The sequence below is a fragment of the Anarhichas minor genome, unplaced genomic scaffold (genome assembly GCF_050575085.1).
Source record: "Anarhichas minor isolate MPS153535 unplaced genomic scaffold, ASM5057508v1 ptg000009l, whole genome shotgun sequence".
NCBI classification, from domain to species: domain Eukaryota; kingdom Metazoa; phylum Chordata; class Actinopteri; order Perciformes; family Anarhichadidae; genus Anarhichas; species Anarhichas minor.
In genome coordinates, this window is record NW_027466455.1 from 2,681,286 (window position 1) to 2,705,463 (window position 24,178).

The 24,178-nt window shown below is 43.6% G+C and overlaps 1 protein-coding gene across 36 annotated transcripts in view; it reads left to right on the top strand.

Moving 5' to 3' along the window:
* Positions 1–24,178, top strand: part of nrxn2b (neurexin 2b) — a 528,601-nt gene that overhangs the window by 133,374 nt on the left and 371,049 nt on the right. For 12 of the 36 annotated variants that reach the window (XM_076087043.1, XM_076087044.1, XM_076087052.1 and 9 more), the window contains exon 4: positions 20,257–20,282. The exons of 21 other annotated variants lie outside the window; for them this stretch is intronic. In XM_076087043.1, the coding sequence (XP_075943158.1) occupies positions 20,257–20,282 (26 nt within the window). Of the gene's footprint in view, positions 1–17,480; positions 17,496–20,256; positions 20,283–24,178 lie in introns of all 36 variants that reach the window. 3 more of the 36 variants (XM_076087035.1, XM_076087034.1, XM_076087033.1) reach the window with 1 other exon arrangement.

The window sequence follows — 24,178 nt, forward strand, 5'->3', positions numbered from 1 at the left end:
CCTCCATGTCAGCCTGTGCAGCTCATTAGAGCTTAGGGCTCAGCTTGACTCTCTTGACTCTGCCATTGTCATGGCAACACAAGAACTAAACTTCTCAGGGCTCCTCTGGCTCTTCCAGCATCCTCGCCTCACAGGCACTTGTGGAGTCTTGTGGAATTTGTGTTGTTTTTTTTCTGTGTGTGTGCATCAGTATCCAAGAGTGTTGGGCTCAGAATGATGTGTCTTCGTGTGTGTGTGCGCAAGGTTGTGCCAGTATACAACATATACCTCTGCAGACATGCATGAAGGGGCTTTCTATAGGTGGCAATCCAAATTGCCATGACCCGCGTATGGCCCCAGAGCCACTCTGTTTCGCCTTGAAACCATAATAAAGCTTGTCTGTCTACAGCACTTGCCAGAGCCACTTATCTACCTGACGGGATGAGAGCAGAGCGGAGCAGACATTTGTATGCACAGAAACTCTCGCGCTGTCACAGGGTGGGCTAACCCAGGAGATGAAGAACCCGTGGAGGCTTCAGAGTCAGCAAGATATCATGTATTGGTCCTAGTGATCAGCACTAGCTGCCACATGGCAGCGTGATAAACAGGGGACGGCGCATCGTGGTTGATTTAAAAAGCCCCTCACACTCACCTCACTATTAACGGAGCCGCAGCTACTTTGAAGGATGCACTCTCAATGCCTCGTGAAATATGTTAGGAAAGGCAGAGCAAGGGGGGATATGTTCTACAGCGATATATAAAGGAAGGGTTGATTTACTGTACATAACTGGGATCAAGTGATGGGAATAAAAAGGCACTCACTGCCAGATACAGTATATGCCTTGTACTCCCGTAATCTCTGGCTGTGAAATATATATATATATATATATATATATATATATATATATATAGATATATATATATATCTACATATATATATATATATATATATATATATAACTTCTGAGGATTTTACATTCAACGGTTTCAGTCAGCTGATTAACACACGGCTTTCATTTCGTGATCATGTCGCTATGCGCACTGGCTCAAAAAAGCATTCAATCACAGTGAATGGAGGTTTCCTCATCACGCAAACAGTGGCAGCTTCATGTGTGTGTGGGGTCCGCCAGCCACATTATGTTTGTGTCGGCCATCGGTCTGCAGTTTATCTCTTTGATTTGTCTGTTTGTCAATACGCTGGCTCCGTTGTAAAAGGCTGTGTTCTGTTTTCAACCCGGTTGGCTTTTACTGCGTGACTGCCGGTATTACTCAACCTGGTTTACCAACCGTCCTCTCGGCTCCTCATAGGGAGAGGTGATGTTGGTTTTAGTGACATAAGTCTTTTGTTTTTAATAGCTACAGGGCAACGCATTAAAAAGCTCTAATCTGGGTTTCGGCCAGAACACAAACAACATAATATACATCAGCATGAGAACATATTTCCCCTTCTGTGCTTACAGTGGTGTATGTGCTTTGTGTTGGCCCTTTGGGATGCGTGTAAATACGTCTTATCCACGTAGCATAGGGCCTGCTTTGTTGTCACAAATAGGATTCGGCGTCCACTAGAGGAGCACTAATCCAGCTATGTAGCTTTTAAGTCATATCAAGATTTACAGTATATTGTTAGCTTTCTGTATTAACCTCGCCTGACTTGTTTTCTCTACAGTTCAGCTAGTTGGCAGAGAATAAACACGTGTGTGTGCCAGCAAGTGTATTAGGACGTTAGGGCTCTTGGTATATATAATAAGGCATACTGTAGCTATTGTGCTGTAGTCTTATCAGAAAGCAGGATGCTTTTTATCTTGGCTCACTCTTTCGCTAACTGCCTTCCTTCAAAGACCTTTTAGCACCCGATGCTAACAAACACTCATGACAATCCCCGGGTGGCTGCACAGAGGTTTACGATGTGGGAAGAGAAAATGAGACAGAGGCATACTGACTAGGTGATGGAGAGAAGTAGATGGATAAAGGCAAAGTAAGGGTGGGGCATCTCAGTTGGGGGAAAATAATGCATGTAAACTTAATCAGCAATCAACATTAATGTTGATGTTGCTGTGTTTATTCAAATGAGTCATCGAGGACAGGGCACCCTCCTCCCCATGCCAGAAGAATGGAGAATTTGTCTCTGCATTGCCTTGCCGAGGAAATTGATGATGAATTACTGCGTTTATCCAGTCGCCCCCATTAACGAGCCCGCCGACGTCCCTGTCTCCATCTCTGAAGATGTTTTCGTTGGCGTCAGCATATGTTTGTTTTTTTTCTCCCCCCTGCTTGTCGCCTAGGTGAGAAAGCGAAACAGCAACAAGCTTCAGTGGTAATGGCTAGATGTGATGCTGAACCCTAACGCATTTCACATAACATCTGACTAGTTAGATAAGTGGATGAGTAGCAGTTGCACCGAAGTGAGTAAGTGAGAGTGTGCATAAGTCCCTGGGTATCTCCGCTGACAGCTCCGGGTAAACACAGATTCATGTTGTTCTGCAGACACATCAGAGACGATGTGTGCTCGGATAATTAAGACATACTCAGACTATTGAGGCTCTGTCCAGATAGATTATTGTCAAGGTTTTCCTCTCACAACCGCAGATCAGTGTGTTCTGTCCCTGAAGCTAAGAAATACACGATACAGATACAAAAACGGTGCAGCAAAAAAGTTTCAGCCAGGCTCCGTAGAACCGATAAATAAAGCTCATTCCAACTGATGGGAGAAAGTGTTTCTTCAAGCTATCTGTGGTTTAACCGAACAAAGGTGGGTCATTTGGTTTAGTTCAGCAAAGACGGTTCTAACTTGTCAGGCTATAGATTGAAACTAAATGAAAAACAGTGGGGATTCATTAACCAGCGAGCGTCCATGAGAGATGGATGGCGGAGGATGGCAAAAACAAAGAGGTAGAGAAAGAAAAAGAAGCAATCAGATGAAAGGGTGAAGAAATGCCTGTGGCGGAGGAAAAATGGCTAGATATCGGAGAGCGCATTTCTTGTGTAGGCCATTCGTCATGTACAGCTGGAATGGGAAGGGGGGTGGTAGATGGAGGTGCGCAGGGGAGCAGCGGAGGGAGAGGCGGGAGAGGGGTAGAGGCTGGGGGAGTGATGAACAGTTGGCCTATCCCATCAAGGATGCCTTCTAACCTGTGCTACAAAGAGGGGCATCCATCACGCAGGCAGACGGCAGCGCTTTGCACAAATGCACAGACGTAGAAACACACTGCTCACGAGCCGGGCTCACGCTCACAAAGGGCATGGTGAGCACCCAGCACGCTATTAGCACCCCGAGGGGTGGAGAGATGTCTCACTGCACCATTTTTTAAGGTGCAGGTAGGGTGCGAGACTTTTCACCATCATCTTCATCAATCAATGTATTTCATATTAGGACATGTTTGGGTTAGTGATTGTTGTTGGTTGTTGGTTGGTTTCCCTACAGTTTCTCTTCAACATATTTTCACATTTCATTGCGAAAGCACACATTTGTTTTAAAGAAGCAAGCTAAGTACATGTCGTAAGAAGCATGTGTTCATGTCCGTGTGGGCACGATGTCTGCATTTGCTTTTTCAGTGCGTGTTTTTCATCCTCCATGTTTCCCACCGTACTGCAGGGCAAGCATTTATCTGCACAGCCCTGACACCAGGCCAGCTGCATGTCAAATGAGCCGTGTGTGTGTGTGTGTGTGTGTGTGTGTGTGTGTGTGTGTGTGAAAACGTGTGTTTCACACTTGTGTGTGTCTGTGCGCGCAAACCAAAGCACGTTCATCTGTTCCCGCTATGGTCGGCCTGTTTACAATATCGGGACACAAGTGTCGCTCCCAGCTCGGCAGATGTTGCAGCTAACGCCGCTCGACTGTTCACTCTTAATCATCTGGGCACTCTTCAGACACCCTGCTGCTGTTGCCGCTGCTGCAGTTATGGATTAGTCTCTTCCAGCTATTGACTGCTGGTGAGGCTGAAGGCTGTGGAAAGGCTGATAAAAGACACCTGAGTGTGTGTGTGTGTGTGGTAGCCAAGGCCGGTGCTGTGGTTTTTATTGACTCCCTGGCCTAATCAAGAACCCTGAGCCGAGGGGAGAGCTTGTTAGCAGCCACATACAGCTTAGCTCACGATGTAGCGGTGAAGATGAGTGGATGGTGAAGATGAGTGGATGGGTGGGGGGTTGTTTGTTTAAATGTCAACCAGAGTTCAATAAGATAAAAGAAAGGGCAGGAAAGGAATCACACACAACTGCAAATGCAAGCACACGCGTTGTCCATGCCTTCACTTCACACTTCCTGGTGTAACACTCATTAGAGTGAAGTTATGAAGTCACAAACAGTGCCCACTCAGACCAGAACCAGAGTTTGGCTTCAGACTCTCTGCTCTACTTCAATTCCACGTTAGGAATTCCCTGGAAACTAAAAATAGAGAGCTACCCACACATAAGGAATGGAAGCTGGTTAGGTTGGTCCGCAGTCTGTAAATATGCAAATAAAAAGTTGTGACTACATCAGTTAGGCACTGTTATTCAATGGCAGTAGCACAAAGCAATTACGCACACCCTGGTGGGTCTGTGCTAACAGCCAACACAAAAACAGGACGTCCTGCTGTGTTATTGCGTGATTGGATGTGTTTGAATATACATTATTTCCAATCTGCTGGAAACCGAAGGTGTTAATCATGTATAATGAGTTTGAAGTATAATTGATTGCATTGTTATTCTTAAGTAGGAACTCTGGCTGAAAACTGGGGCGAGAGCAAAGTTGAGACGTTCACCCAACATTTCCAAATGTTTGCGTTTCAAAAGACAAGCTTTTCAATACAACAATATATAAATTCACGGGGGACTGAAGAATTTTAGGAAATTCATAAGAATTGAAATGTGTTCCTCTACTGTTCTACAGCCGCTCCTTTGACAACATGTATCCGATAACTCGCCGATGAGAAGTTTGGACACCATATATCGACACAGCTGAGTTCTGATCTGGCGCGTCTGATCACAAAAGTGTAACCACGGCCTTTGTTTTCTGCCAGCATATATGCACCTTGAACTCATAAGTAAAACATGATTAAATATACACATAAGAAGGACAATCCATGTGGTTTCTCAAAAAGAGGAAATGAGAGAAAAACAGAATAAAGAGACGACTCATGACTCACTTGTTGCATCGTACTGTCCTTTCAGTGACTCAGTGCACCAGCGTACGTTTAATCTTAATTAGATTATTTCTTCCTCAAGAAAAGTCTCAGAGAAATGTTCGTAGAACTACGTCTCCAAACGTCTTTCCTCTTTTTCTCCCACTCAATCTCCAAACTGTTGTTAAACCGCAGCAGCCTGAGTCCTGTTGACACACATATTCCTATAGACGAATGCATCATGAGGAAGGGTACACAGAGAAACGACAGCCTGACTTAAGCATTATTCAAAATGGATGGGAGCATTACTTTTTATAATATCTGATATAGAGTTAATGAGGGAAATTAGAGTGAGGGGGGAGGGGGGGGGGGTAAAGACTGATTGTACAGGGGATGGGGAAGAAACTGCGGTGGTGCTTGGAGCCTTTGTTGCTATGGAGATCAGTGGGGAGGCGATTAGAAATGTGCAGATCGGGTTTGAATAGAGTATGCATAATTGATTAAAATCATCTACAGTGTGGTGTTAGTGATGGTGATGGTGAATATTAGAGTACATGTGACAACCTAAAGCTCGTGTGTTTGGTAGTTTAGTGGAAGCTGTGATTTGGTGTTGAGTCTGTGACACATTAGTTTGCGTTGAACTGCTTTGTTTTTTTAAAACGGTGAGGAAATAAATGTCGTCCATTGGATATCCCCCCCCCCCCCCTTTAAATAGTTTTGTGGATCGGTTTACAGTGTTGTTGACCTTCATTTGCACAACATCCTGCTCTGGGGAATAGTTTTGAGCTGCACAGCTGGCACTTGGCACACTATGAGTGTGTTATAAAAAGTGTCTGCGTCCTGTAAAACATCTTTTTTCACGACTGTGTGAATCCGTTGTCCATATGTTCAATGTTAAGATGGCTTGAATGCCGTATTTTTATCATTAAAACAAATCAGACAACTATCTGGCATATGATTTTGAACATGTGCTACAGGTGGCAGAAGCATAGTGACACAAGGACCGTACACTGAACCCCACCGGCTAACTGAAAGTTACTGTGAATGCAGAACATATTTATAATATAGATAAATGACAGTCTTTATCTGCAAGATCTGGTTGCAGTGACCAAAACTGCACATAGAAATGATAGAAACAGAAATGATCCAGCGGATAGAAGTTTATTTTAGTCAGGTTTTGTTCCCTTTATAATCGGCTTGTTTTCACTCGTTTGGTCCAACAGTCCCTTCAGACTAAACTAACTTTATCAAGACAGAGCTCCACTTCCTTCTCTAGGAATCCACTGGTTTTTAATGTTGCTGCAAAATCCTGCTTTATTGTTAAGCTGTTGCAAAACCCTGTGCATTGATTTGTCTTTGTTTCTATCAAAATGTATTCTGTATTTCAGAACTCAAAGTACTGCGAGCTGTTTTGTGCTGCAGTGACAGCTTAAGGAGGACACAATCCATACTGAACATGCTATTAGATTGGTTTGGTGTTTGTTAAGTTCTTAGCCAAAAATTATAGATGCGTTTTAAAAGATTAAATTAATAGATTGCCCATATTAAACAAATTTGGACAATGCAGAAAACACATTTTATTATCATAAATGTACTCCTATATTTTAGGTACATTTGACTATTTTAATTATCATGAGATTATTTATTTTCAGATCTAACCCACTCGTCCTCGGTGCTGTCCATGGTGCTGAAAGTGCTCGGTATACTAGACTACATTGGTGTGTCCCACTTTCATAAAGGGCCTATTTCTGTACTTCATTGACACCAACTACAAAAATGTGGCATACTGTGTCATTATGACTAATGAACAGGAGGTGTGCTATGGGACCAGCTGTCATCCATGATTAAATCACATCCTTTACTCCACTTTAACAGTAGTCCACCTGGCACACATGACAATGACATACAAGCATGGGGGGAACACTTCTACTTAGTGTTTCTGCAACCAAATCCTCCTCAAGTTTCAATGAGGCAACAGGCTGCTCGATTTTACGGTAAAATATATCCCTATTATTTTATTCAATATTAAGGTCACAATTACTCAACACAATCTCTCATTGACTTCCAAACATCATGCATTTAAAAGAAAATGTGCATTATAAAGTTGATTGCATCAATCGTGTGCACTTTTAGAGCAAAATAGAGGCTAGCTTTTGTGATCACACAGTGGTTGTATAGATATGGATGGTGATGACGAGGCAGAAAAGTCACACCCACAAAGCATGACAGATGAGAGAGGGTCCGTGTTTCAAGGGTGGGATGCAGACAGTCACACCGGTAGTGGGGAGCTCCGTTCATCCGCGCTGGGAGAGAGGGCACACTTATCTTGTTTTCATAATTGTTGGAAGCCCAAATCTTAATTAAAATTGGAAATCAATGACTTTCACAGCCTTAGCAACACATGTATCTACTGTGGTCCACGGAGAGCGTTTGATATTGGGTAGAAAGCCTTAACAAAGGCTCACTGGAACTGCAGAAAAGGTTTGTCAGTGTTCAGCAGCTGGTTTCTGACATCTCCATAGGATGCGACTACACAAGCTTCATGTGTGCTGTTGACTATTAATGACATAGTGAAGTCAAGTTCATGGCGAGTCCCCACAATCCAAAAATATCTGCATTTAAAAGAAAGCCAAGACCAAACCAAGTGTTCCTCCACGTTCTTTATTGTTCTCTTGCGCTGCCTACTGATTGATGTACAAGTGCAGAGCCTTTCTTTCTGGGTTTATGTTCCTCCCCATCTCTTTTCATCTTCCTCTCTTTCACCACCATGCATTTTTCCAGGGCTGTGATATTACCTGCCTCCCAGTCAGGACCCTGTCTCCATGGTGATTGGGTGTCCATGCCACTGCCTGGCACCGGCGCTCCAGAGATTTGCTTTGTTTATTGGGCTTGCCGCCAAGCCTGCCTCTTTGCAGGTGCCAATGTGTTGTACACTGGAAAACTGTTAAATCCGTGGCTGACACACAGTAGTGTTTGCTGCTCTGTGGTGAGTTCACATTCAGCTAACTTCTGAATGTGTTGGCCATTATAGTACACACACATTTGTAACAAACTTCCAGAATGCACTTTAGTTGTAAACCTAATAAAATGCAGACTGGGAAGAAGCCCTTAAGGTTGAGAGGAGAGAGGGAGCCGGGGAGCCAAGAAAACAAGTCAATAAAAATAAGGAATAATGATAATACTACTTTTGCCACCATGGATATTACTGCATGAGAGATGACCACATGGAGTGGGATTATGTTGTAATCTTTTCAACGGAGGTAGACACAGTTTCCATAGAGGTCCATACGGACCTTTTTCCTTGTTTTCCATTTCTTGAGGATGGTTTAGCTTTGGCATATTTAGAATCACGGGCAGTAATAGCATTCTGATGATATGTGACCTAGTAAGCAGAGTGAGGCGGATAATGGGATTAGGCAGTCGAGGAAGAGGGAGAGTGACTCAGTGATCCCATTCCAAAAGTGTTTAAATGTGTGTGCCGTGCCAGGTGGTGTGAACATAGCGAGTCAGGCTATTCTATGTGTCATGTGAACATATTTCTGTCCCATTTGAAACATCTTTTTGCCCAGTGAAGTGAATTCTGTTGAGCATTGTATGCTGCGAGTTATAGGCTGGCATGTACAGTCGTGAAGAAGTTGTACATTTTGTCCCAGAAGATCTGAATGGAGTATTTTAGTCATCATTTATTACATTTTCCAGAAATTGTTTCATTATTGGGGGCTCCAACACCTGATGCTGTCATGGTGGATTTAGTGGGAGGATGAACTCAGATTGTTATGTTCCAACATGTTAATAAATGGGATGATAAGTGGTTTCAAGGTGCATGGTGCATGGTGTATGTGCACTGCTGCTCAGCCCTATTCTGTTTTTGATGTAGAGCAAAATAGCAGCAGCAGTCTAAACTTTCCGTTCAACCTCTTTTCCTGTGCTGGGATTTAAGCAGACATGTTGATGTATTGGCTCTCTTAAACAAGATATAAAACACTTCTGGCATTGTATGTTTGTATTTTGTGCAACCTAAGTTTGAAAGGTCTGTTTCAAATCCCTTTAGAGAAACCAAAGGAAAAGCGTGAATACTCCAAACTCTGTTTGCTGTGAATACAGCATTATAATTTAAGTCTGGGTGATGCTTTTATCCAGATGTCCTTGCAATAAATGGGTCAATGATATTATGAGCGTTGATCAAAGAGTCATTGTAGGGGACACTTTGATAATAGTCATGGTGGGATTACAACCCCGGGGTGCACTAGCTAACTTAAAATCCAGCAAATATGCATACGTAGGCATACATATTCTGAGATAAGTTCAGCTCAGTGAATGTGGAAAGTGAGGAACTGAACCCCTCAAACCAGTATCATTGCATTGTCATGTCCTCCGAAGCAAGTGTTGTTCATAAAGAAAATAACAGCAAGTGGATTCATCCCCATTGTGGTTGTAGCAGAGATTGTGATCAACAAATGCCTATCTTATATATCACACTACCATGTTGATCTAATGTAATGCACAGTAACATTTTACCAAACATGGACAATACGCTGGCAGTTTAATGAAAGCAATGGAAGTTCTTTCTGTGCTGAATGCGTCCCTAATAAGGACATAACAACATCTTGACAACAGCAATGACACAGATTACTACCACACTGTAGAGAAAAGGGTGTGCTTGATATATACTCCATGACAGTCCTATTCATGTCCTCATTAACACGCACAGAGTGGCTTTGTGTGTTGAAGCAAACACAGTTTCCTTCCTCTGCCTCACACTTGGAGCGAGGCACTTTGAATTCCTCCGTTGTCTTTTTTCCCCCACTGTCTGTCCATTTCAGGGTCTCACCCGTCTCAATGCGTTTCTCTCTCTCCACACAGACACTTGTGTGTGTCATGTGTCATTTGATTCAGCTTCCTAAGGTGAGACGGATAGATAAAAGAGCAGACAGTTGTACTCTCATTAGAATTACAGTTTCATTTGTTACATTAATGAGGAGGACCTCGGTCTCTGTGACTGTCCCATCTGTTACATGTCTGTCTCACTCTCTTCCTTTTTAACTTCTCCTTTGTGTACTCACTCTGTGACTACTGCCACCCTCTGGTTGTTTATCAAATGCAACCTTTCTGGTTACCTTCAGCGCTAAGTGTGGCTGGCTGGATTTGTTGACTTTGAAAACGTTTAATGAACAGAAACATTTGAAATGTTTCCATTTATTTAAATTAAACAACATGTGGGATCTCTAAGAGAGAATTGCAATAGGTTAGTTCCAGATTTTAAAATGTTAAGGGTTGCTTTGACATCACATTAGGGTCAGTTGGTCTTTATTTGAATTAAAATCCTTATAAAACCAGGTTTACAGATGAATCTATCATGAAAATCATTTTTAATTTGAGCTGAAACACGCGTACAATTGAAACATTTGCTGCTAACTTTAATGCAATTTAGCAAAAAGCTGCACTTAGTCAAAATTAACTAAATCTTTCTTTTTCTTTCTTTTCTAAATCATTTGAAATCCTTTTCTTAAGGGTGAAACAAACAGGGGAAACATGGCATTGGTGTATGCATAGTGTGTTGTGACAGTGCGTTGAAAGGTGTGGGATATTCCCACCTTTTACACATACAATTGTATTTGTCCCCTGTAATGCACAATATGAGGCTGGATTGCTACCAAATGGTTTAAAGGCATTCCTGCATCATCTACGGAGCTCTCTTATGCAATATTCCCATGGCTGTTTCAAGCTGTAAAACATTTTACTGAAGCCCGATCCCCAATGTCCCAATCGGTCAAGGTTATAGATTCAGTTGACCTACATCTCCAATAAACAGGGTTTTGTGTGGGCTAAATAAAAACATATTAAAAGGAAATGGAATAAAAAGTTGAAGGGCACTCTTCGAGTGCAGGCCTACTCCAAGGCCAGTCTGCTCAGAAAGGTCCTTGGCCCATGCTCTGTCCTTTCACCATTGCAGGACAATAGTGCCGGTAGTTTCTTTCTGTAATGCTGGCGGCAAAGAGACAAACAAACAAACTAAGATGAAAATATAACCACCTTGGTAGTGGTAGCCATGTCACCTTAACACAGGGATGTGTTGTTACATGTACAAGAAGTAACACACTCACATTTTAGCGGTCTTACTAAATGTTATCATTACATCAACACTATCACTGATTTCATAATCACCAATAGCTGAGCTGTTATTACATTCATTATCAGCATCCTACTCATTATTTGAATATTATTGACACTAACATGCACGCATTAACCTTCAAGTCTGTACGCTTCAAGATCGGATCTTGCTCGCATTGGGATCCAATCAGCCAGAGCATGTGGGCACAATCCGGACAATTTATCAAACTTAGGCCACACATCATATCCCCACGCACACACACACACACACACACACACACACACACACACACACGCACACACACACACACACGAGAGTTCCTTGCTCGAGCGGGCAATAGTAAAAGCAAGAGAGGAGGCAAACCGGGGCTGATGACAGCTGAGACCCACCGTCTGAGACCTGTTAAGTTCCTGCTGATGGAAACCCAACATTTTCCTGATCTTGCTGCTTCAACATAATACCTTTTAAATATCTCTCTTTCTCTCTCTTTTTCTCACTCACTCACTCCCTCCCTCCCTCTCTCCTCCTGCATCGTCTCAGTGTGCAATAAGCCACCGCAGCACCTCATTCTGCATTTTGCAGCTCCACACGCTTCATACTGTGACGTGCTCAGGTTGTTATTGGTAAAAGGTAGTCTGTGCAGAGGGTGGTGGATTGTAGGCGGATGGTGGTGTTGGGGATGAGTGTGTGTGTGGGGGGGGGGGGGGGGGGTCCTCCTCCTCCTCCTCCTCCTCCTCCATAAATCAAGTGTGTCAAATTACAAGATTGTATTACATGATTAGCATCTACATAATGAGAGGAGTTCATTAGCCTGCTTTATTAGCTGTGATTGGGCTTTCCGGATGCCGTGCTAGAAAAACAACTTTCAGAGTTTGGGTGCATATTTGTTTATTGAGGTGATAGGTTTTGCAACTGCATCTCAAGGGTGCCTGTGTTTTGTGGTTCTTGGTGTTTATTCGGTGAGGGAAATATGTTTTAATGATAAATCATGTGAATACATGTACAGAACATATTTGCATGTAAAGGTTTGAGTGTATACAAAGACACTTGAACATGTGGGCATGTTCCTTCCCCCAACACACGCCCCCACTTCCCTTCAGCGAAGCATCTGCTCAGTTCGGAGTGTGAACTCACCTGCCCAGCATGCCAGCTCAGTCCACTGTCACTAAATCCATTTAGTCCATATGGCTCGGCCACGTCTCTTCGCCATCGCCTGCAGCGTGTGTGCGCTTGGCTTTCCTCGTACCCGACTACGCTTTGAAATCTTATTCAGAGGGTCAACCTCTCCAAAATCTCCCATATTTTTCACATCTGTTTTCATACTCTTTCAATTTGCATGTGCGTTTGCTGCATATATGCTATACCATGCTGAGTTTGAACAAACTTTTCTAAGAATTACTTTTAGATGGCATGTTGCATATGGTGTATGTTTACCCCATGTCTCATCAACACATCATGTGATCAACCTCTACCCCTCTTTGTGGACGCCGGCATCCTTGGCCAACTTGGCTGTCTTTCAGAGGCTCAGATTTAAAGCTAGAGTAATGTTATCATATCAAACCAGAAAGCCGAGGGAAATCCTTATTTCAATCATGTCTTGCTAGCTTGTCGTGAAGGAGGTTAAATAGCGCTCCAAAGTTAGGCCATATTTTGGCAAGGTAAAAACCTGCATGGCCCATAGACTGGATATTAGAAGTAGACGTAGTCACCATGAGGTCACCCATTGGGTTGTGGTCTGCCATTTCAAAGCCCTGAGTTTGGCATTGAACATGACATTTGCCATCTTGGTTTTTAGCCCAAGGGATCTTAGCTGTTTGCAACCAAAAGTGACACATGGAGGCTGGAGCTAAGTACAACTGAACGCTGAATAAGACATTTTTAGGTGACCAACTATATTACAAAGTTAAAGTTGTAAGATGAAAACACACACAACTTCTTTGACCTCTCACCTCAAGATGTGAATGAAAAATTGGTTATATTGGGGCAAAGCAGTGCGTGCATGTGTTGTTTTCTCCTAATCTATAAATGATTTCTGCATACTCAAATACCTAAACAGTGTTGGACTTGCATAACATTTGACTTAACTGGGAAACTGAGTCATCCAATTGCAGGAAATTGCAGTTCTTGCAGAAACCTTCCAATGTCAAAAGTTTTAGATACCAAATCACAACGTGGTCCGAAAGGTTCTGGTATTATGGAGGGATTTTTGATAATTGTTATAAAATAGTGTTCTGTTGACAGGTCATTTTTACTACAGTATTCTCAATGCATTTGCTCCTGATTACCCACTTACTGTATGTCCTTAACATGGATCCAACCCTGATGAGTATAATCTACAGTCCTGCTGTGGGGAGTAGTCCACTCAAATCCATCTTTTATCCCACTGGGATACACTGGGGTTCTCTGGGTATACAAAATTACAGAAAACAATAAAAAGTATATATTACTCTTATCTGTGGGGAAAACCTCATATTATGTTTCATTTAGCGCTGAGAGTTGTATTTTTACTCGCTACCACAGCACTGTGGTTTAAAGATAAAGAAAACAAAGTTTCATATTTACTGCCTCAACACAGAAGTAAAGTACACAACCACATACACACAACCACATACACACAGCCACAAACACACAGCCACATACACACAGCCACATACACACAATCACAAACACACAGCCACAAACACACATCCACATACACACAGCCACAAACACACATCCGCATACACACAACCACATACACACAACCACATACACACAGCCACAAACACACAGCCACAAACACACAGCCACAAACACACAGCCACATACACACAACCACATACACACAGCCACAAACACACACACAGCCACAAACACACAGCCACAAACACACAGCCACAAACACACAGCCACATACACACAGCCACATACACACAACCACAAACACACACACAGCCACATACACACAGCCACATACACACAACCACATACACACAGCCACAAACACACACACAGCCACATACACACAGCCACATACACACAATCACAAACACACAGCCACAAACACACATCCACATACACACAGCCACAAACACACATCCGCATACACACAACCACATACACACAACCACATACACACAGCCACAAACACACAGCCACAAACACACAGCCACAAACACACAGCCACATACACACAACCACATACACACAGCCACAAACACACACACAGCCACAAACACACATCCACATACACACAGCCACAAACACACATCCGCATACACACAACCACATACACACAGCCACATACACACAGCCACAAACACACACACAACCACAAACACACAACCACACAACCACAGCCACAAACACACAGCCACATACACACAACCACATACACACAGCCACAAACACACAACCACACAACCACATACACACAGCCACAAACACACAGCCACAAACACACAACCACAAACACACAGCCACATACACACAACCACATACACACAGCCACAAACACACAGCCACATACACACAGCCACAAACACACAGCCACATACACACAACCACATACACACAACCACATACACACAACCACATACCCATATCCACATACACACAACCACATACACACAGCCACAAACACACAGCCACATACACACAACCACATACACACAGCCACACAGCCACAAACACACAACCACAAACACACAGCCACATACACACAGATTCCCTGAGTGCTCTTTGGCCCTTTTCTCCCCTTGGTTTTCGTCTCTCTCTTGGCCTGTCAACATATCGTAAGAGTAGGACGAGGATGTGAAGTGGTAAGTGGCAAGGCATGACCCTTCCTTTCTCTTGCACACAAACACACACACATACACACAGTGTCTGCTTGTATCTTGCCCGACCTATCCCAGTGGTATTGAGGTGCTATCTCTCTCTAACCTGTCAAGGTTGTCAGGTACTGATGGATGGCAAACAGATAGGGTGGAGGGAGAGACAGGAGCAGCAGGACATAAACAATGCTTCCCTCTGCAGCCTGTCCTTGCTCTGTCTCAGCCTCAGCACACACAGCTGCTGCTGGTGATGGTGGAATCCTCACCAAGGGGCCATCTTTGAAAACTTTGCTAGGTCTGTGTTTTTAAGCCTGTTCCGACATTTCAGAGTGGCATTGTAGTTCTGATTTAGAGTGACTCAAATTGATTCATCACAACCGGTCTTGGACAGATAACAGTTTTTTATATCTTTGTGATGACTTTGGCTTTACAGTGCCAGTTGGCAATATCTTGTGTCTGTTTCCATGCCAAAGCAAAATAAATATAATTCCACATCCTACTTAGACACCTGTATGTCTGTATGGAGAACCTTGGGTTTGTACCTTCTGCTTCATATATGTCAAGAATATCTCAGACAACCAAGCACCATTTCTGGCGATGAGCTACTCCCGGAGGACGCGCACTATATATTTGAAATGTAATTATGTGGTGATTAGGGAAGTGTGGATGCAGATGTGGCAATTCATGGTCAACTTAGTCCTAATGGCCGGCAACCGAGCCATTCCATTCCCACACACACACCAAGGCCCTGGTACATGATTACAATAAGCGGGGCTTGGAGGTACGGAGGTTGAGGCGATGAGTACATGGCCCTGTCCAAGGAGAGGGCAGTGTCTGCATTCTGACTGTGACTGATCTCCTCACTGATACTGTCTATCTGAGTCAGGGTTAATGCTATAGCTTTGAAGCTAATGGAAGTTTCACAGATGGCTGTTTTAGAAGGGAAGTGAGGCCACTTCAGCCATGTTATCACAGCTACTGTTTACTGCAATATCACAGGTACTCAAGTAGCCGTTAGTGGGTGGAAAAGGATTAGTTTTTCAGTTTACCTGAGATATGTGAAACCTGAAAACAAAAGAAACCCATTCGCCCTCAAAACAGCCTGTAGCTTGAGAGCTTCAAGGTCACATGCCGGGTATCACACAAGGACCAATTCAGCTTGCTGAAAGGGCGCCGGCCTTGCTCGGATTGTTTTCCTGTGGACATAATTAACTACGAATAGAGATTAGGATTATTTCATTTAGGTAATCTGGCCCAGGAGTCCCCAGCCAGCAGTGTTCGGGAGAGATAGAGGAGGATAAATTGGTAATGTCTTATAATGAGCAGCTACAACAGCCGCGCCCTGGCCCCAACCAGACAAACAAGCACGTAGTCGCCCCATTGCCTTCTCCATCCATTGTGTCAGCGCCCAGAATGGGAAATCATTTTTCCATTTATTTTTTAATCATTTTCTCAATTTCCCCCTCCCTACCGTTCGTGCCGAAAGTAATTTAATCTGTGGGCCACTTCAAAAGACATATTTGTATGCACATGCCCACGTCTTGCCAACTAACACACATTACACATTCACACACACACACACACACACACACACACACACACACACACACACACACACACTTCTCTCATTTCCATGAGGTTACTGTGTCATTTTGGGGATACTTTTTGTCAAGGTACCGTCTCATTCTTATGTAGTACAGCTATGCGTTATCCCTAGATGGCAGTCAGTGGCGTGATGAGGAAACAAGCTGAAAAGAAATCCGAAGAATTGCATATCTGGGAATCATCATCTTGAAAAATGTTCAACCTCAAATTTGCCACAGATGGCTTCACCCAAAAAAGTTAGAATAAAAGCATGCTGGTTAAAAAACGACTTTGTATCAAGCCTTTTTCATGACGCCATAGTTGACTCTTTGCAGTGCTCACAGGCTTATTAGCAGTTTGCTTGCATTCAAAGCACAGCGGCAAATCCCATTCAAAAGTAGGTTCTCTCTCCATAGCAATCACGCTGGAGAGTTGTCTCTCTGCCTGCTACCAAACACTGGTTTGCTTGCAATTGTATGGGCTGTGAAGATTTTTGTTTACCCTATTTGTACCGGTGGTAACGGTATAGGAAGCACAATAACAACAATGAGCAGTGCCCCTGTGATTTTCTAAATGTATCTATGTAGCAGACTTCCAGAGGCTTAATAATTTCTGCTGACAAATAATAAAGGAGAGGTGGCGGATTGTAGGGAGCTGGCCCATAAATATTTAAGTACTGGGGGATTATTACAGAGTTGGCTTTTATACGAAGCCGCGACTCTGACTCTAGTGGCTTGGAGGGATTGTGAATGTGTGTGGTGGCGCACTTCATACATTTTGCCAAGTTATTTGTGATGATCATTCTGTTTATTCTTTTTTATGATCTCCTCAGACATCTTATGGCTGCACATCAAGACCCTACCTGTCTGTGTGATGTGTTTATGTGCTCTCCAGCAGACCCTTTTAGTTGTTGACGGAATTTCTTCACAACTTTGATCCCAAAGAGCAACATAGGATGTCAATGTGGCAACTGCTTTTTTTGTCACAACAATAATAATTTACCACCCTGGGGGGATGTCACAGAGAGCAATTTAGATCTCAATTTAGAGAGTATCAGACTGTAAGGCTGGCAGAATAAGAACCAACGAGAGAGCATACAGAGTGTATGAGACCAGGTTATTGTAAACGAGGAATCCCAGCATTCCCTCTGCAGTCTCCTTTCTCATTCAGCCCACTGACCCTCAGCCACTCCCCAGTGGTGCACACCAGCTCTCGCCTTCCTCTTGGCTTCTATTGGTTGGTGGATGAGGAAAAATGACTGTGACATTAGCTATCGATTCCACATTAATGCATCGGGCTCCAACGCTGCCCCAGACACATTGATTTCTATTTTGGTTGTCACTGGAGAGCACAAAAAAAGTGAGGACTGCTCGGCTTTGAAAAATGGATGGGGTGTCCTTTTTTAAATTGCTACCTGCTCACAACTTGGTGTTCTCCCAGAGCCGGAGGCATCCCGCATGGCCAGACTTTATGTAAGCATGCAAGTGTGGAGTGATTCTTTATTTTCTGATGAAGATGTCAACCACCTCCATTATGAAGAGCATGACGAGCTTATTTGTTGACTATTTATAAAGAAATGCTTCCCTCCATGAGACATAAAACAGACTAGGCTCCTGAGTCTGATTTTGAACAACACACAATGACGTGCCATATTTCCGCTGTGAAAAGCTTTTTGCATATGTTGACATAATTAGCCAACGCTATACAAATGAGTTGTGTAGCTGCTGCGGTAGTGTCACGGTCTTTGTTCAGCATCTGGCTGCTTGTGTCCAGGGAGGCCTGCACGCGGGATAATGGGGCTGATGGCAGGTGGCAGTTTGTGTTGGGCATCTGCAGGCCTTTTTCTCTCTGATGGTCGGTGGAAACACGGTCATGCCAGGGCGGACACACGAGGGAACGCCAGACAGCGGCGTCCAGCTCTGCCAGCCTGTCACTTGGTCAGCTCATTGGTTGGTTGGTGAGCTGGTGATTTGGCAGAGTCTAAACACCACGGGGTAAAGTCAAGAGTGTAAGTAGCTAATTACATTTTCGATGGTTTTTAATATTTTGGGTAGAGTTTGGGATTTCACTTGTAATGTACTGAGTGAGCGGTGCAGCTTACTTCAATTGGAATGACATTGATTACAGTGAAGATATGTAACATTTTGATTACTTGACAAAAACAGAGTTATTCATAGTAAAAGCTCAGTTAATATAGAATATGTGTCTGATTTTAGGGTATTGGTAGGTATGATCATACTCACAGTGGTAATGCTCATCCACCTTGCTGAATTGTCCATGAGTAGAAGCCCTGTGGGACTGTTTTTCAGCCCTAACAAACTGGGCTCCGTTGGTTAGGAAGTCCAGTGTCCAGTTGAAGAGGGAGGTATCGATGCCAGGGTCAGCCTCTCAAAGTACTCCATGATGGCAGGGGTGAGTGCAGCAGTGCAGAAGTCGTTTAGGCCTGCTGCAGTGGAGTGTTTAGGCACCGGCACGGTGGAGGCGGTATTAAAGCACACGGGGACAGATGCTTGGGCCAGTGACAGGTCGAAGATGTCAGTCAGGACCGGGGTTGGCTGCCCTGAGGCCACGTCTAAGGATTCCATCAGGGCCAGCAGCCTTATGCCGGGCTGGCGCTGTGCAGGAGCAGGTAGGTGGGTTTTGAGTCCATGTTGGCCTGGATGCCTTGACACATATGTCAGGGGTCAGAGGTGTTTTTGAATTGCTCCTCACTCCATAACTTGTCTCTGTTCGTGCCTTTCAGCAGTTTGGCGGACCACGACTTCTGCTTTAGCTGTCAGCTATCTGATTTAGCATACCCTCGCATGTTTCTTCTGTTTTATATCCAAATAGACTTACACTTAGCGGCACTAAACGTCTCCGCACTCACTGAGTAACCATCTTCTAGCAGCATTGGTTATTTTTATTTGATATGAATATTTATATAAACCGTTTTGCTGGCTGTAAACCACATTATTCTGTGGCAGAAATGCAGCTGCTATATATGAGCTGATCACTACGTGCATCTGATTTGTATGCCTCTGTGGCAGCGTCCTTGCGTACGTAAGTCCGCTACATGCTTAAAAATGCAATAATTCAGGAACATCTTCAGGGAATTTTTTTTATATTTTACACAAATGTGCAAGGATGAACTCATACGATTTTGGTGGTCAAAGGTCAAGGTCCCTGTGACCTCATGTCCGCCCCTTTCTCATGATATCTCAGGAACGCCTCTAAATTCAGCACAAACGTTCACATGGACTCACGGCTGAACTGAATAGACTTTGGTGGAGGTTACAACTCAAGAATCCAAATGCTAATTATGACAATTTCACACAAATGTCTAATAGGAAAACATGATGACGTATTGACATTTTGGACAGACAGATATAAACTGCAACTTGACGGAGGCATACAACCATGAAGAGGAAATTCTAGATCTGTATGTAGCCACAGTAATAGATAATTGCACGTGTTATGGCTGACCTACAAGGAGCTGTGACAGATTAAGTGAATACATCCCATCATTTACGATAAATATTGATAGGTTCAATGGTTTGAACTGGTTATATTTGAGTTGAAATATTTGTTCTACTCTTGCTTGGCTTTTGTTTTTAAAATAAATGCTACTGTACATCTCGAAAGGGATGAGATGATGCGAGCTTTTGCCCGGCCGTCAGTGTTTCAAAAGTACAGTTTTGAAGCCCCAGGCCAGAGGTGACATTGTATTTGTGCATGCGAGCGTGTGTGTGTGTGTGTGTGTGTGTGTGTGTGCGTATAAGGGAGTGTGTGGACAGAATTAAGAGATTGATGACTAAAGCTTACTCACAAAGCCTCCCTCGGTCATCCTTCGGTCATCCCTTTTCCTAAAGCTGCTCTGCCAGTCAATCATGTCAAGACTGCTGAGTGTCAGATGTTAGTTGAGCACTTATGACCGACATGTACATGCATGTGTGTCTTTCTTTTATAAGAAAGAACATAATTCATATACGTAACAAGATCTAGAATTTACATTGTAAAGTGTTACACAAAGAAATGTCTTCAATAACTAATTTGTTTCAAAAGCAGTTTGGAATAATCTGCCAAAGTCATTTTCACTCATCATCAATGTGCATATGTCTCAAAGCTTTAAAGGGATAGTTTGGGTCTTTTGAAGATGGCCTGTATGAGCTACTTATCCATAGTCAGTGCATTGTTAGTGAAAGAGACAGCATGTATCCCCATCCCCATCCACGGTGCTCCAGTGCTGCTACTTCTGTCTGTTTCTCCAAACCGGGTCATACACACACACTTTACCTCACCCTTTCCTGCAGTCCCCTGACTGACAACAGGTTTTTGAATCTTCCTCTCCTCTCTTGCGTAACAATTTAGTACAAATATAGCTGTATAGAGCTCTGTTTGCAGTCTCTGGATTACAATCATTACAGCTCTCCGATTTACCGAGCATAATGGGACATTATGTGCAATAAAGGGGTATTACTTGTAATATTATGGACATAATCTTGAACATTCTGAATTAATCAGACACACCTACCTGTACTTCAAATGTCATACATAGCTGTATATAGCCACTTCTCATGCATACCCCAGAATAATCAGGTTGGTGTTCAAGTAATCAAGTTCTATCTTGTCAGTGCTGAGTATATTGTAACTGTCCAATGTGTGACATAGAATAAACTCAATCCCTCCATCTACATACAGTCATTGTCAAGCAGCTGGCTCCATCCCTGAAGGTGCTGCTGTTTTTCTGCACTGAGAGCTCACTGGCTGTGATTTTTACTTTTGATCTGCGTGATGAAACAGGCGTGCGGTTTTTACAGAGGATTTCATTTCACACGGTTGTATTTGCCTTCAGGGTTGACACAGCACACGCAGGACGATACACACGGACTTACTGTTAGACCAATGTGAAAAGAAGAGTCCATGGTATCAGAATGTAGTGCTACTGTAATGCTCATGCACATTCACACGTGCACACAGACAGTTTAGCAGCATGCCCGTGTTAATCACACTGGACATATGGCAGCTCAGTTGGCCTGTGGGGAACAAAAGCCACTTTAGAGCTTTCAGAAACCTGGTGGGGAAATGTTTGTACCTGAGAATGTTTGTACATCTCCCACCATCCTCCCATCTTATCACCATCACTTCTCCTTTCATCCCTAACTCGAGGGAGCTGAATGTGATCATGTGCTGAATCTATTTACTGTCTCGTATGTGGAGAACGTATGGCTTTGGTGCTTTTAAGCTCGACTGATGAGAAGTTTGTGCACAATAAGTTCATTGGATGGTATGATGATGTGAAGAGAAATAAAGAGCGTAGAAAACGGGAGAGGAAGGCGTAAATACAAGACTGCCACATCGAGATGGAAGTATCCGTGTGTGTGTTTTTCTGGCAAAGAGAAAGGAAGGCGTGGGAGGAGAGAAAATGTCACTCGGGAAAACGCTCTGTATATTAAGCAAGAGAGGGGGAGAGAAGTTGGAGAGGATGGAGAGGGAGATATAGAGCAAGAGGGATGGTGATTTTGATGATGGCGATGCATCACCGGCACAGTTGATGAAGAGCGAAAGAGAGAAATGGACGAGGGGGAAAAAGAAGGAAGAGAGGAAATGTCCACACAATTACTGTGGCTGCTAGAAAGAGGCTCATCAAATGGCACTTGGCACAGCAGGCCTCAGCTCCATGCAGCTGGTGGAGGAGGGAGAGAATGAGCTTTGACAGCAGGGAGAAGAGATGGGAGGGAGGGAGGGAGTAAGGAGAGGTTGCAGGGATTCATGGGGAACCAGCTTGGAGGGATTGGAAACACGGGGCATCTTGTGTACAGGGCAGTGGGGGAATGGGACACAAAATCAGAGGTGTCAATCCTTGTGAATATGGAGAGAGGGTGGAGTAAAAGATGGAGGGATGCTGGCACGACAAATGGAGGGAGATTTGATGTGCCATAGAGAGTGAGTGGGAGGGTGTGGGGGTGGGGAGATGTTATGCCACAGGACACGTCTCCTCTCTTCGATGGGCCTACAGTAGATATAGCAGCAGCGTTTACTCTCATATGCCTCTTTTTTAAAATAATGCAGTTGAGATGCTGTACTTGTATTCACACAGGGTTCATGTTGAAGTCTGCTGATATGAAAACTGTAAGAAACAGAAAAAGAACAAACACTTTGTGTACAATTGCATTCATTTTCCCTAATATTGAAGTACAGTTGCTAAGGCGCCCCAACTGTCAATTTCCCAGTCAGTGATTGAGTGCGTGCTGGTACAGTGTTAGCACTGCAGATGCTTGGTGAGTGTGAATGTGTGTGTTTATCTGCCTGGCGGAGTCAATCGCGAGAGCGGAGTGTAATAGAATGAAGAGAGGGCCTGGGCAATCAAAGCAGGGGGAGAATCTTTGCTGGCACTCAGCGGCAACGAGATGGCCAGTCAATGCTAATTTCAATAACTCTTTAATTATTAGTGTCAGAGCTCCTTTGGATCATTTTTGCGCTGTGTGAGAGAGAGAGGAGCGGCAGTGAGATAGGCATTCTCAGTACTAAAGTAATAATGAATGACGGGATATACAGGAGGGGAGAGCATGCTGGAGATGAGAGAAGAGGAGAATGTAACCGTGATGGAAATCTCTCCTCTGTAATATTGATGCTGAGGATTTGGTTTTAAAAGAGACCTGTGGACAGTACTGAGGGAAAAGATATGAGAGGTTAACATATTTCACATTTACTTCTCTGCCTGCATCTCATCTCAACTCCCATATGAACTCTTTCCTCTGTTAATATTGCCCTCCTCTTCTGTCAGTCTCATAGACCCCTCCCCTGTTCTGGGGAATACCTCACATCAGGACTCCACCTCTTCTCCTTCCTCCCTCTTCCTCTGCTGTGTTTGGATCACACTCCACACAGAGCTGTACCGTCCATCCATATCTCACAACTGCATGTTACTTTATATCCTTTTCCCATTACATTTTCTCAAATGCTAGTGTAGCGAGGCCTTAAGGGGGGGGGGGGGGGGGGGAATTAAAGGGGACCAACAACGCCACCTGGGGACTTACACCCCGGGAAATATAAACTTAAACGACCCTAATATGTTACTTGAGAATTTATTAAGGGCACACAGATGCACTACCGGTATTTGGACAGAGACGCGGTTTGTAAAATAAACATTTATTGTAGAATTCAATGCAAATCACTAAAACGACTAAAACAGGCAGAACAAAGGAAAAAAACAGCCAAAACATGCAAAGCAAAAGGAAAACAAGAAAAAGAGGCAAAACAATCAAACAAAACGGAGGCGGCAAAACAGCAGCAGGTGAACCTACAAATGATAAACAGAGATTAAAAGGGCACACCATGCTGCAAAATAATACAAATTAAGATGAGACTACTTACCACCTCAAACAAGGGGTAAGTAGTCAGACGGCAACAAGAGGAGGAATATATGTGACACTCACCACCAGAACAGGGGCCAAGCAGGAGTGATGCCAGGACCACAGGTGCCTTATAAATGCTGGCACTAATTGAGGGGAGGAGCCTAGCCTGAGGGCTGCGTTCACAACACTTCCTATTCTGAGGAGCGTTCCCCACTACACTAGCATCAGGTCCTTTGTACTTTCACACAAACACCA